Genomic DNA, 15,832 nt, shown 5'->3' on the forward strand with positions numbered 1-15,832 from the left:
CTATGCAGGATTGCAGAAGGCCTAGTCAGTCTTCTCAGGAGGATCTACCAGTCATGTTCACAGATGGTCTGCAGCAGGAGTCAGTCTCTTCCTGGGAGAACTCCTCCATTCTTTTCCACTTTCAAGGAGCTGCCTCAATCTATAAAGTTGAAGCTACACATACAGTAAATGACTGGCTACTGATATCTGCTGTAGCCACAGTGCAGTTCCTCCAAATTAGTCAACACCTGGCCCAACCAGAGGCACAGGCAACCTCCATAAAGTGTTGCCATGGGACAGTTACTTGTAGCTAGTTGCAGGTGTGTTTTTACCACAGTAGACTGTCTAGTATGTACCAGAGAAACCTGCTATGGCAGTGCATGGAGATGCCTCTACATTTGTGCAGATGGTCCATGTAGCATGCTCCCACACCAACCCACAGTTGGCCTCCAGCACATATGTGGATGGCTACATTTGTTTGCACCTGTACTCTGTCCATCTCTCAGCAGTAGCTTCAACATGTGTTACCTTTGTACCTGTCTGCATGTTGTTGACCCTCCCCATTAAAAAGATATCAAAGAAATAAAGGGTATGGTAGCAGCAGGGCCACTAAGTGTTGGGTGCACCGTGTATTTGAAGGCATTCAACACAACAGGAAGATGAGGCCCATTACAAGGCATCCTTGAGTATGTCGCATGAAATGTGTGGCACGCCCCCCCCCCCCCCATTCACATGGAATATGTTAATATCATTAAGCAAACCCCCTGGCTCACTAATGCATGTTTCAGATGCAGTTACTCCTTGGTCCATATGATTATTGCTTGAGCCCCAAACAGAAAGACACATTTAGGACGTCAGTTCCTCTCATGCACATGGCATGTGTCCCATGCCTTCATCAAAGACATGTAATTCTGTAATCAGCAAAGCACTGTGGAAATAGACTGAAAAGCTCAATAACAAAGCTTCTTGTGGCCCCTGCCCCTTTTCAGCAGTCAGATGATGGACCCTCCCCACAATAACAACAAAACAGCAATAATGTTACTCACACATTCTCTTCACATGTCACTGTACTCTAGACATACACCAGAGTAGCTGCAGCTCTGTGCATCCTCTGTGAAGTATACTCTGCAGTTTCTAATTACTTTTCTCTCTGAGCAGCAACTTTCCATATAGTGATGAGCACTACAATGGCTATGGCTGTATTTATTTATGAATTCAAGTCTTGTAGAACAGCAATTAAGCTAATGAGGCAATTAGCGTTAACCTTTCCCGGCTTGCATGTTTTACACAAAGTACACCAAGCCAAGCATGGCAATGAGGCTTAAACTGACTGTGCATACCTCTAAAAGACTACAAAGTGCATTGTACATGGCTAGGCATGTCACTGTCTACTACAGGGACATGGGTGCGTTAAGCCATATTGAAGCTTCTAGAAGCACTGTAACGCAATCATGAGGTGAGATATGGATTATACGGGCAATATATAATTAGGTCATAATGTCTTTAATACCCCAAATATTGTCTTGGTATTCCATTTGTTAATTTACCACTATGTGCTGGCATCTCACAATGTTCACTACCTTGCTGCCTGTTTAGGCACACTGCGGTGGTGGTGCTGCGGTAGCATTGTTGCCTCACAGTAAGACGCTGTCCTGTTTGATTATTAGTTAGAGCGTCTTCTGTGTGGAGACATGCGTGAATGGGCGTACCTTCGTTGAAGGTTGTGCATCAGAGCTGGCAACTCGGCACGTAAAAATCTACTGCCAATCATTAGCAGACCAGAGTTCCGCTGTGGCGACCCCTAACCGGGAAAAGCCGAAAGACACAACATTTGAACTGCGGTGATGGTGCTGCGGTAGCGCTGTCGCCTAACAGTAAGACTTTGTCCCGTTCGATTCTCAGCTAGAGCATCTTCTGTCTGGAGACATGCGTGAATGGGCGTACCTTCATTGAAGGTTGTGCATCAGGGCTGGCAACTCGGCACATAAAAATCTACTGCCAATCATTAGCGGACCGGAGTTCCGCTGTGGCAACCACTAACCGGGAAAAGCCGAAAGACACAACATGTGATGAAGTGCTACCAACTTCCTCAAGCTTGTGACATGTGAACTGGTCTTTGCTTCTCAGAGTGCTAATTGTCACAGTGCTCCCAGATGGTGCATTAAATAGTCAAAAATCTTTATTTCATGCACAAGAAACACCTGATTGGGGCATTTTATAAGGGTCCTTATTGCAAGGTGGATGCCTAGCACTGCTTTGCCAGAATAGGCAGTGGTGTCATGGTATCGCCAACACTGGTGAGCAATGAAGGCATCACTCCAGAGACCTGAAGAGGTATTGCATTGACCTTTTTCTTTAATGGGAAGAAAACATTAGGGAAAATACTCCAGACTTTTATGGTATGCATTCATGCCAGGTGTATTGTTCTATAATTTAGTCTTTTTAACTGCTCAGACAAATGAAGGACATTTGATTCATAGACATTTCTCCTTTGCTTTTATGTTCTTCAGCTGCTGGAGAGATTGAGGTGACCTGGGTGATATTTCAGAAATGTATGCCAATGCTCTCCAGACACATGGGTACTTTTTACCTGTAATTTTAACTGTATATATTTTTGATGCCTGCAGAATTGTGTATTGTTAAGTGTCGCTAGTAGTACAAACCACTGCTACTGGTATTAGATACATCCTGACATACATACACTTTACAATGAGGGTGTCATGCTCTCCCAATCACCCTACTTCTTGGAAGTGTCAATGCTGACAAGATACTGATTATCGATCTGCCATGTGTATCCTCCCAGAATGCTATGTGCCATACTGTGCATCACACCAGTGTGCTTGCCCCCCCCCCTACATTTCTATGTTCTTTGTCATAGACCTGCCACCCAAATAAGGTGTACTGGTTTTCCTGCCCAGAAAAATGCATATGCAGCATCCCTTCCAAACCCCTTGCCACTGTCAGTTATACCTCACATAATCTGGGCATGCCTCAGAGGATCATACTATGATGTTTACTGGCTGGCATAAGTCATACTTCATGAATGACAGCTATTGTATGTGGCACCTTGTTTATGCCACTGTTATGTCATCTGCAGTTGCTTCCCCATGGCATGGTCCACATGTTTTCCTTCAAGCCTTTGTATGGTAGGCCATATCTGCCAACTCCTTGTATGCCCTTGTTCATACAACATTGTACTGGAGATGTCTTGATCCATTTTCCATGGCCTCTGTGGTCACTAATTGCACCCAGGCACTGTTCTCCTCTCAAACACAGGGGAACCACCATGGCACCATGTCATCTTGGCCATTGTGCCACATTGCTTGCAGTAGTATATTTTTATCTGTCAGGTGTACTATCAATACTGGCACTGTATAGCTCTCAACATTTTACTCCTCCAGGTAATTTATGCCTTATAGTGTTAACACACTACTGCTAATGTTTATCTGTTATGTGTGTATCTCTTTTTCTCTCTCTTTATCACTGTCCTTTTTTATATTTGTTTGTTTTTGCGTTGCTTCTGTCCATTTGTTAATATTTTATGTAGCTTCAACCACAATTGTGACTGCAGTGGGGCAGCAGTCATCTCACTGTCCACCTGCCTGCCACCACCTGCTGAGTCTCCGGCTGCCTCCAGGCTTGCTTCTGTGCAAGGTGACATAGGTCATCCAGTGGGAGGTGACCTGGAGAGTTCTGTAGTGACTACCAATATTCTGTCACTGTTGGGAATGTAGACTGTCCACCTGGGGATGCCATTAGTAGGTCATTGTATGTATCTCGGCAGGAGTTGGAAAATGTGGTGACAACTGTAGGGCCAGTAGCTTGATGCCTGCATTGGCCATCAGAAGCACATCCTTGTGCAACTATCAGAGTCACACTACTGCCTGTCCATACTCACTGGGCCACCAGTAGCTGGGCTTGGTGAGGAAGTCATTCACAGAAGTGACTGACATCTGCCTGGATGTGCCACTGGCCAGAGTGAATGTTACCCATTATCTCAGCCTATCCCAACTCATGGTATTCCACTAATGTGGGTTTCACTTTCCTCCCCAGTATTTAATTCAACCCCTATCCCACAACACCAGCTGAACTTTTTATGTCTGACTGTCTGTATGTCTCTCCTTTGTGTTCTCCCTATTTTGTGCCAACAGCTCCTCTTTTAGTCATTATCTGTGTTTTGCGATTGTTTGTTTGCTTAAGCCTGCTACCATTCATATACCTTCTTACCTACCCACACCTTCCCTTTACTACCTTCCCCCTGCATCCTTGTTAGAAAAATAAGAAAATGACCATCTTTTAATAAAAATAAACACCATTGCTTCCTCATCCTCATCTAATCTTTCCTTCCTCTTCCTCTTCTGTGTTTTCCTATGCTTACTGTTGCATCTTTCTTACTGTCCTATACCCCCATTCCCTTCCCATTTATAACAAACTGGCAGAGACTTTACTATGAATTCATTACTAAGGGTCTCAGCTGTTCTCATAGTGGAATGTTGTTGCACATGTGAATGGACATCATCATGAGCATACTACATGCATGACCATCATCACACATGCCATTACTTATGTGACCTGTGGAGGGTTTGTCAGGGTATTCACTCATTAGTTCATTTATTTCATACAAAGTGGTCCTATTAGTTTGTCAGCTTTGAGCAACAATGAGCTACTACAAGCATTTTATTTTGTCATTATGCACCCAATGCAAGTAATGTTTCTGAATCTCAGCCTAGATTGAATTACTTTTATAGTAATATGGGTGTCTCTTATTAATTATACTTTGTTAGTTTGGTTTCTATTAGTAATAGATAAATTCCATTTTACAAAAAGTACCTGGAGAGAAAAGTTCTAAATCTCTACAATTTAAAAAAAAAATTTAAAAATAACGACAATTCAGTGGAGGAACTCTGCCCACAGTATCATCCAAATATCTTTTTACTTGATCTAACATCTTGTGATGTCCTGCTATAATAATTTATTTAAAATAGTGCAGCTTTACACCAAAAAGTAGTCTTGCTGATGGGCAAGGGACAACAACCTCCACCCCAAAATCTACAGTGATTGTCGGTGTGCCATTTTTAAAATGATGGTTAACAACATACAGTAAACAAGTGGGTAACATTAACTGATCATTTCAATGCAAATGGTTTGAAGCAAGTTGTTAAAATGTAAAACCAGTGTAATTCAGTACTCAGTGATATGCCATTCCTTACAATTATAATGCATCCTTATGTGAGTGACCCACTACCTGATATGGGGAGCAGCAGTATCGTCAATACCCCGCACCTACAGCTGTATTTATACACCAACATCCTCAAAAAAAGAGTGTCAAAGGGCAATTAACAGAAAACTTGGATGAGTCTAATATGACCAGCATGAAGGTGGTTACCAATGCTACTCTGTATGTACAACTCCTCTGCCGGAGAGACACTGCAATTATACCTAACAACTCAGTAACATGACACCAATCATAGTCACCTGTGCCTCTGGAGAGACACAGCAATTATACCTAACTAGTCAGTAACATGACACCAAGTATAGACACCTGTGCCTCTGGAGAGACAATGCAGTTATTCCTAACTACTCAGTAACATGACACCAATCATAGTCACCTGTGCCTCTGGAGATACTGCAGTTATACCTAATTACTGAGTAACATGACACCAATCAAAGTCACCTGTGCATCTGAAGAGACACAGCAATTATACTTAACTAATCAGTGGCATGACACCAATCATAGTCACCTGTGCCTCTGGAGAGACACTGCAATTATACCTAACTACTCAGTAACATGACATCAAGTACAGACACCTGTGCCTCTGGAGACACACTGCAGTTATTCCTAATTACTCAGTAACATGACACCAATCATTGTCAGCTTCAGTCTCTTCCAGTACAGGAACTGATTTTTCCTCTATCGTATCCTGAGCTGAAAAATAAGAACAACAAATACAACACACATGAAATAAATGCTCTACAAGGGCCCATTTTAACTATGCTGGAAATACCAGCCTTGCATACCTACCATACAGTTCAGGAGCACTCTATCTCTCCCTGACCTCTTCTTCCCATTGGTTATGGTCAGGACGGTGCCTCCTCAGGTCACTGTAGTGGTACTGGTGCTGCACACCAGAACGGCTGATGCTAGTAGCAGCTGGCACTGCCCTGGCAAGTCTGTGCCAAATATCCACTTTATACTGTGGATCCTTGTAACAGTCCCCAAGCAGGTGATGCCAGTGGTCTCTATACATAAAGTCCAGAAATATTTTACTTTCTTTTGTGCACCATCTCAGAGCTCAGCTACCCTCAGTGCTCTTAGAAGCCATGGCCATGCAGGAGGTCACAATCTACAGAAAATTAGTAGTCCCCTTATGGTCATGTATACTATTGCTGTTGACACTTAGCACACATCTTTGGTTACCTCATTAGCATAACCAGTCACAGTTCCAGTACTGGATAGTATGAACATACTCGGCATGGCATGATAGTATGAGGGTGTGAATAATGGCATGTAAAAAGTGATGGAAACATAGCCCCTGCCATAGGCACAGGACTGTGTCTAACTTAATCACTGGTGATATGCAAGTCTTACAAGGCAATGTATTTGATGCTAAGTAACTCCTATATACTGCAAGATAAATGTGATATGATATGGTGCCCTCTAAGGATATGTTAAATATAGGAACTGGGCAAAGCTGAAAGTGCTGCATGTCTGAAGGGGTGTACTGACACATTACCAGCATGTTTACCACTGTGGGGAGACTAGGGGGGGGGCTAGGGTAACACTGTGTAAATGGAATGATATGTTCTAGGTGCACTGGGTTTTGCAGCACACACACTGGTCATGACTGCTTCAGGTATAACTGTAAGGGTGGTGCTTCATAAGGCATGTGCTGCACCTTTGGCCATTCTCTTCTTGCATCAGTACCAAAGTGTGTTATGTCTGGATTGTGCTTGTTCCATTGGTGGGGAGGCATTCATACATACCCATGTAGGTGATGCATGCAGAGAGCAGTAGAGTATTGCAATCATACCCTGTGGGATGTTCTTTCAGAAGCTCAAGCCTACATTTGGGCTGCAAACACGCACTACTCTTGGGGTACTATAGTGAGTGTACCATCAGGCTGGAGTGTACCTAGCAAGCAGAATGTATGTTACTGGTAGGGAGGTTGTCAAATACTAGCATCAAATTCTCTGCTGGGCCTGTAGCGCTTCCACACTTTTGGGAAATAATAAGATGTATTTCATCACACCTATAACCCTCCACATTTTACACAGACGTGGTATGTTATCCACTGTGGTCTGTGGACAAACATAAGGCATGAGCTGTCTCAAACAGAGACATGTGTCCAGTCTGGATATTTAGACCCCTCATGTCCTATGTCAGTACAGCACACAGAAACACACCATACCTACCACCACCATATGGAAGACAGCTGTATATCTATGTAGTTCCACTATCATTTTTGACATATAACAGATCTTGTCAACACTAGACCATATTGTGCATTGGTGAGTAGGAGTATAGTGTGCATGACCTGCCCCAGTTTAAACATATGCATCTTTGACATTCCTAGTTGTCTTGCATGAAAGCAACCTTCACTGAGACAGTGAATTTTCCCAGGCAGGGGATAATATCCTCTCCATGAGATGGTCAGTAGATGCTGTGGATCTGACCGGGCCTTCTGTATGCATGTGAGGTGGTCAGTGCTATCAATAGCCAAAATTGGACATATGAGCAAGTTCATAAAAGGGGCACTGACATGATTGCACAGGCATGCAGTAAAGCAATGCACGTCTGGCACAGAAGCAGTGGGCCATGGGAGGGAGTCAGTCAACAAAATCATCACTGACAAACACAGAGAATTCCTGGTATCTCTCAGTGGGGAGGTAGTCCTGACCTTGGGTGACAAATTGCTTATGGTGCATTGAATATCTATCAGTGATGCCCCAGGTGTTTATGCCTGAATATGTGTTATTATATGCAGTACTATTCCATTTCAGGGTCATACATGTAACAAGCATGGCTTCTTTATTGCTACAGTTACAATGGGCTTACAAGTACAAAGACCATCTGTTCAAGGTATGTTAACCATATCTTGTCCATAGCACTCTGTTATATAGACATAGTCTCACTAGTTTGTGAGTGTTGGTGAAGGGTTCATCCTTAGACTAGGAAATGGTTATGTGTTTTCACAAGTGTTGCACAATAAGGTTTCTCCACAGTGGATACATGCCTGCCTGATGTTGCAGAATTGATTGGCTCTGATGATGATCATCATCATCATCATGATGGTGATGATGCAGTCAAATTCTGGCTCAGTCAGAGGTCACAGTACAAGTAATAGACACAGGTGATGTGATGGGGTTATCCCCACCCCTTTTTCTCAGATGCAGATTCTATGCCTCTTCAACCCACTCCTTGGTGCCGGGATTTCACCAAAGCATCAGCACAGGGAGCAGTGTCATCTCAAGTAACAGAGCCACCCTTGGTTACTGCCAGCTCCATTGAACATAAGGAGGACCTCAAGAGTCAGTGTGCTGGTAGCCGAGCATGCAATGGGTACTACCCCTTCCTGAGCTGAGTGTCTCTAAGGCTACTACTCAACATTTGTGCATGGCCATCATACAGGGACAAGCAGAGACAAGTGCAGCTATACTTGAGCTGGTTTGGGTTGTAAGATTGCGTGATGATCTGGAGGAGACCCTGGGCCAGATGTGCCCCATTATGGAAAGGTAGCTTATGGAGTCTGTATGCTGCAGGAGCCCATTGTGCAGCCACCCATCATGGACACTGGTCTTCTTGTGACTTTCCCACCTTTGCCTCCAGTGGGAAAGCCCACCATGGGAGGGGGAGAACCCTGTATAGAACCTATACTGTCACCACTTCCATTCCACCATCTTGTGTTATGGACACTGTTTAAGTTCTCCAGGTCTTTTGGGTTTTTAATACCATGACAGGAATGGACACCATTCTTAAGTCAAAGTGTTTTCAAAGTTCATGAAATTAGTATTGTTTTAATCTTTGATGTTAGCCAAAAATGCTGTTTGCAGCACCCACAATGTGCCCAGAACTGACTCCTTCTGCAATTCATATGGAGTTACATGTATCAGTAACATATCTAAGTACAATTGTAATTTTTTTTGTAAGACCCATTGCTCCTACTACTGTTGGGACTGTGGGTATCCTTATTCCACATTGCCCTAGTTTCTGCCTGCAAATCCTGATATTTTATGGCTTTGTGTCTCTCTGTATGCAAGACATCATAGTCATTGGGTGTAGCAATTTCAATTATCAATGCTACTTTTGTCTTCTTTTCCTAGACTACTACATCTGATTTTCTTGCTCTTTTTTGAACTGTTGGTAATGGGTGAGCTCATGTGATATAAACTTCATCATTTTCTATAATGTTTTGTGCTCCATGTTTCTAATGCTTCTGAGCTAATTCAGTATCATAATGTTTGTACAATCCCCAATGCAACAGTCTTGCCAAATTATAATGCCTTTCAGTATTACAGTCCTTCTGGCATTAGTATATCACATGCAGCAACAAGATGTGTGACTATTTCCAATTCTGTTTTACAAAACCTGAATTTTTATGCTTCTCCCACATGTTCAATGGAGTTTGTGAACCATTGTGTATGTAGTCCATTATCCTGGGCTGCCAATATTAACCTTTTGTCTTTTGGTTTAAATTCACCTCTCCTTAACCATTCCAGCATTCCACCCTGATTGACATGAGGTTGTTCCAAGAGATTTCTGTGCTTGCAACTATATTTATGCATTTTCAACATTTCTTGCCTTTTCATCGGATCCTTCACCTTAAATTCTTTCTTTTGGTTTTTTGGCACATTCATTTTCTGCCTGATTTTTATCTACTTCTGCTTTTTTTTCCATTCCTGCTTGCCATCAATATACTTCTGCTAAACTAAGCAGAGAAGTCATCTTGGACTTATTTTCCTCACGTTTTAAAACTTTCACTATGTTTGGGCACTGTGTGGCACTGTGGATGCAGATGTAGATGGGGTGTTTGCACTGAGACTACCTGTAGCACATCCTGATAATCACACTCACAGAACATTCCATCCCGTGTGAGTGCTGTGAATCGTGCCTGTGGCTATCCTAGAACAGGGTGCCCCTATGAACAGGGAACATGCGTGATCAGTTCATACATGTCCTGTGGGTGTTTTAAATCTATTATTAGAAACTAGGACAGTGCTGCATTATCTACTGGAGCTGAGTTCATGATCACACACGTGCACACACACTATCACCACCCACCACCACTCTGTCGCAAGATGCTGGAGACACCAACCCCTCAATGGCCAGTCTGACCAGCTTCCCTCGCTCACATGACCATTCCTCACAGATCCACACACATGCACTTATACACGCACACACACACACACACACACACACACACACACACACACACACACACACACTCTGCTTGTTGTTATCACTTGTCACTGTTGTCCTCCCCACCTCTGCATATGATGACAACTGTGCCCTGTCCTCAATACTCTGCTACTTGGGTAGCCTGGGTCTGATGTCAGATGTGGAAATTACGGGCACTGGATGAAAGGCCTGTTGACACCTTATATATTATACCATGTACTTTGCAAAGTACTTGGCTGTTGATGGAGTGGAACCCATTATAGCTGATTTACTTTTACTTCTGGTGCCAGGGTAGAACCTTCATTGCAATAAAGGTGTAGTCAGTGGTTCCCAGTACTGCAAGAAACCAGGCTATGTCAAAAATGTCTGCATGGTGTTGCTCCTCTCCTCCATGGTGTGTGAGAACCACATATGCTACCCCATATCAGACTCCTCAACTCTCACCATTTTGAAGGAATATTCCTATTTTCAGACTTCAGTTATCCCTGAATATGATGTACATATTCTTCAAGGTATGCCCCTATTTCCAGGTTTGATTTACAACCCCACAAAATTTTCTGAATCCCCCTCATCACATGTCATTTTTGAAGATGTCTAGTACACAGAAAACCACACTAGATGACAAACATAATAGTGGCACCAATGATTTAAAGAAAAATGGCATGCATCTTAGATCTCCCTTTTTCAAAGCAAAAATAAAAAACATTTTTATAGTAGAATATGGCAATAAAGTTGATTAAATTCTACAGACTTTACACAGTCTCTTTGATAATATGCTTACATTTTTCTATTGTTGTCATTTTTTAAACATGTATTTCTGAGTGGCATCCCACATTCCTACTGGAAGCAGGAAGACTTATGTGCTATTTGGTATTTGAATTTTATGCTAATTAGATGTGCAGATTTTTGTATGGTTGTACCAACATCTCAAAGGCCTTTGCTCCTACTTTAAATGTCTGCAGGTTGAGAGGCATGCCTCACATGCTATAGCATGACATCAAGATACTGGCAGTCTGCTCTGGAGGCACATACTGGGGATAGAGCCACAGTGTCCTATGATGGTCACTGAAAGGTCTATGTAGCTAATATTCTCAATGCCACACATACCTTGATGTCCACTGGGATGGACACTCCATGCATCCCATAAGCTTGTATAAGTGGGTGTCACATCTTAGTCAGCTCCTGCATGGTGCTTCCATCCTCACAGTAACAGTCCATTATTTCTGTGTCATTGAGGGGCTGGTATGTTAGGCTCAGATGGATGACTTGGCAGTGCCAGAGGCAACAGCACACTCCTCCATGAGTACTGGAAGAGATGGCAACCTCTTGCATATACTGTACATATTTATTAATGAGACAGTTATCCCATAGTGCACTCCTCCATGAGTACTGGAAGAAATGGCAACCTCTTGCATATACATATTTATTAATAAGACAGGTATCCCACAGCACACTCCTTCATGAGTACAGGAAGAGATGGCAACTTCTCGCATATACTGTACATATTTATTAATGAGACAGTTATCCCATAGCACATTCCTCCATGAGTACAGGAAGAGACGGCAACCTCTTGTATATACATATTTATTAATGAGACAGGTATCCCATACTATATTTCATGGTTTCGCCCATGTGTCTCAAGAATTTTTTCTGGTAATAGTAGCATTCTATCATGTGAAATGTATATGTTTCTGAGTCATACCATTGTATTGTTTATCCTCATCTGCATCTGTCATTGCCCTCATTTTAATAATGTTACTCACTTTCATCTCATTTTACCATCATTTGCATATTATGCAGGCTATAGCATTCCTCTGCCTGATGCAGTCTCTCTTAGTGTGTCTCACTCCATCCCAGCACATGGCTGCTTTTCAAACTAAATCTGCTACTGCAATACACAAAATGTTTCTGAATCCCAAGGATGATCAGATACAAACAAGTGCCAACATACAAAATTCATGCATTACATTGTACTTCCAAAATTGTAAATGTGCTGTGCACTCTGCTTCTTTGACAAGTGGAACTAAAGATATGTGTCCCTTTATTAATCGGCCAGTTCCTTTAATGATCACAACTTGAGTCAAGACAGAACTCCAAATATTTAGAGTCACTAAAGCTTGGTAGTACTGACAAATAAAATTATTCTGTGGTTAAGATAGTATTTTTTACTACAGTGATCTAAAAGTAGGTTTATTTTCAGGCCAGATAAACATCTTACTCATAGGATGTATGTTTGACACCCTTGCCATAAATTATGATCTCCAGAGCTGTTTTCTTAAATATATACCTGGGAGAACTGTGTGATGTATAAATTTGAATTGGGACTTCAGCAGCCCAAACACATGCTTACTCACATTCCTGGTCAGTCTCTGTGTTTCATTACATGAATTATTTGCCAGCCATTGAGGAATGTATATCAGTGTCTTTAGACAGGGTTAAGCTGTGGCACAAATGCAAGGTAGCCTCTAGCAAATACAGTGCCAAGGTTCAAATAATTCAAGAAAGAACACTGTTTATTAAGATATAGAACATAAGCACTTTCATGTAGATAAAGTTAACAACACTTCTTCAGATACTCAACAGTGTTCACCAAGGGATTTTAAAAATTACAAAAGGTCACATGATTTTTCCCTCCAAAATGTTTAAAGGACCAACATCTACATATTACAATTCTAATGAATGCAAAAGTTAACATCAACTAAATATTTTTATAAAACATTTAAAACAGTGCAAGAATATTGCAATACAGGTCCATGTCAGATGGACAAAAGCACAGTTCAATGAAGACCACATCGCTGAGACGACTCCGCCGACAGGACCAATCCCTGACAAAGGTAAGTCAATATATTACAGAATGGAATACATTCCTGTTTCCATAATACACTCAAAAATCACATCACAACATGTATAGCACTCCGTACCCCCCTACTTAAATATACCAACTCCGAGATCGCACTACAGTGAGGGAATGGGACTAACTCCCAGTCTGCTCTACGTAACCATTGTCGGGGATTCATCCTGTTGGCGGAGTCGTCTCGGCGATGTGGTCTTCATTGAAGTGCACTTTCATCCATCTGACATGGACCCTGCAATATATACTGTTAAAATCAGTACAAAAGTACATAAAAATTCAATAACATATCAATGAAATAGATAGAATGCAGCTTGAAATAATCAGCGTTGTTGGGCTTTAAGGTTAAGTAAACAGGTAATGGACAAAACATCTTTCAAACCAGGGGGATGCCTGCATTAAGTCGTATTTTCCACAGTTCTCTTTTTTCAAGCATTAGACTCCATGGTCCTCCTCTTGAATTGTGTGGTAAATGTTCTAAAAGTACAAATTTAAAGTTGTGTTCTGGGTGCTCTACAATATGCTTAGAAAGTGCATTGGCGTTGCTATTCTTCCTGATTTCACAGAAATTCTTTGTTTCAACATTTTTTCAGTCTTGTCTACATAAAAACTTGTGCATGACTGACATATTGCAATACAGACAACACCTTTTGTTGTACAATCATAACTACCTGTGATCTGTACAAGTTATTTATTAATTTTAATATGTTCACAATAAAGAATGTCCCTGCACTAGTTGCAGTGCCCACATTTTCTCGTAACTATTTTCCCCATTTTTTTTAGTTTGTTTTTCTTGTTTATCAAAAAAGTTGTTTGAAACTAATGTCCTTCCTAAATATGACAACTGTATTATCACCTCTTTTTTTAATAGTTCCATGATAGTTTGCAACACATACCAGTTTTTCTGCAGACTTTCCTTAAACAGTGCCTGATCCATGAAATATGTAGTGATACAACTACTTCTATAGTTGTTAGCCATGGTACTTGGACTAGTTACTGGATTAATATCTGCAGATGTGCTTATGATGTTTGGTTCTTCCTCTAATAGAACTGGCCTAAAGGAATTCTTTTTTCTCTTAGAAATAACTTCTTTCAATGAATTATCTATAAGACCATTGGGGTGACCTCTTCTTAAAAACATATTTTTTAATAACTGACACTCCTCAAGGAAATGCTCGCATTGGGTAATCATCCATGCAGCACAGGCAAATTGCCCTTTGACTACCATTTTTTTTTTGAGTAGTTGGATGGGAGCTGGTGAAATGAAGGAACAAATTAGAATATGCAGATTTTCTAAAAATTTTTGAAAGTAGCCTTTTTTCTGCACATCATTCATGAGCAACACATCTAAGTATGAAATGAGGTTTGTACCAGGCTCATGTATAAAACTTAAATAGTTGGTAGTATTGTTCAAATAGATTAAAAAGACTGGAATGTTGCTCATGTCATCTTTCCATGCAATAAATATGTCATCCTGGTATCTTTTATATACATACCAGGAATCTTTAAAAGAGCTGTTAAAGATGTATTTAGTCTCCCATATAATCATAACTATATTTGCATACAGTGTGCCACACGCTGACCCTAATGCGACCCGTTTCTTTTGTAAAAAAATCTGTTTTTCAAAAAAAGATAACATTATTATACAAGACCATTTCTAATAAAATGGTAAGCAAGTTAATCTTAGCCTGAGAAAAACTGGTAAAATCATGTACAAAGTCTGTAAATCATTGTATACCTATGTCATGAGAAATTGCTGTAAAAAGATCTTTTACATCTATTGTGAGGGACACCATGTTATCATGAAATTTTAAACTGTTACATTTACCCAATAATTCCCAAGAATCCTTACAAAGATGCCCAACATTCTGATCAATTTCTATCAAATGATAGTCTAAATCCTTTGCCAAAGGCATGGTAACTGCTTGCCTGACATCCACAATAGGTCTCATTGGTGGATTGTTTTTGTGGATCTTTGGAATTCCGAAAATGTCAGGTATCACATGACTTTTCATATCTAAATATTGCAACATGTCCACTGTAATCTAGCCCTGCATGAGCATATCTTGGAGTGCAGCTACCATTCTTGCATAAGCCAGGTTAAGTCCATTTCTTCAAACTTGATTATATGTATCATTGAAAAGAATAGTCTACATTTTCTCTGCATATTGTAGGTTGTCCTTCAGGATAATATCTCTCCCTTTGTCTGGTTTCATGAGCGAGACATTGGAGGTTCTAAGATTGTTCAACACGTCAATTTTCGTAGTTTTTATACTGAATTCATTTTTGGAGGGTTTCCTATTGAGGTTGGATCTAATGTCTAATTCACACATTTTCTCATAGGTCTGTACTTGTTGATGGAGAGGTGGATTAAAAGTACTAGCAACTCTGAAGTCTGTTTCATGTCTGATATCATTGCTAAACATGATGTTAAGGTTGAACTTCCTAGTGTACATTTTCAAATCAATAAGGGCTTCAGAAAGATTAGCTCTTTTACTGATCACAAACATTTTACCCTTTGAAAAGAGATCAGCATGTTCTTGATGAACCTGTATAGAACTACAATTATAAACGAAAAAGTCACCTGTTTTGTTGGATAACAGTTG

General features: G+C 41.0%; 1 protein-coding gene across 1 annotated transcript in view; it reads right to left on the bottom strand.

Annotated features, from left to right (window-relative positions):
- The window catches only part of LOC122792437 (extracellular calcium-sensing receptor-like), a 169,938-nt gene extending 154,697 nt beyond the window's left edge, over positions 1 to 15,241 (bottom strand). The window contains exons 1-2 of the mRNA XM_044060224.1: positions 15,055 to 15,241; positions 5,827 to 5,905 (exon numbers count right to left, since the gene is read on the bottom strand). Of these exons, the coding sequence (XP_043916159.1) occupies positions 5,827 to 5,905; positions 15,055 to 15,241 (266 nt within the window). The remainder of the gene's footprint in view (positions 1 to 5,826; positions 5,906 to 15,054) is intronic.
- Positions 15,242 to 15,832: the final 591 nt, after the last annotated feature.

Source organism: Protopterus annectens, chromosome 1.part2, assembly GCF_019279795.1.
Source record: "Protopterus annectens isolate FY-2018-M chromosome 1.part2, PAN1.0, whole genome shotgun sequence".
Taxonomy (NCBI): Eukaryota; Metazoa; Chordata; order Ceratodontiformes; family Protopteridae; genus Protopterus; species Protopterus annectens.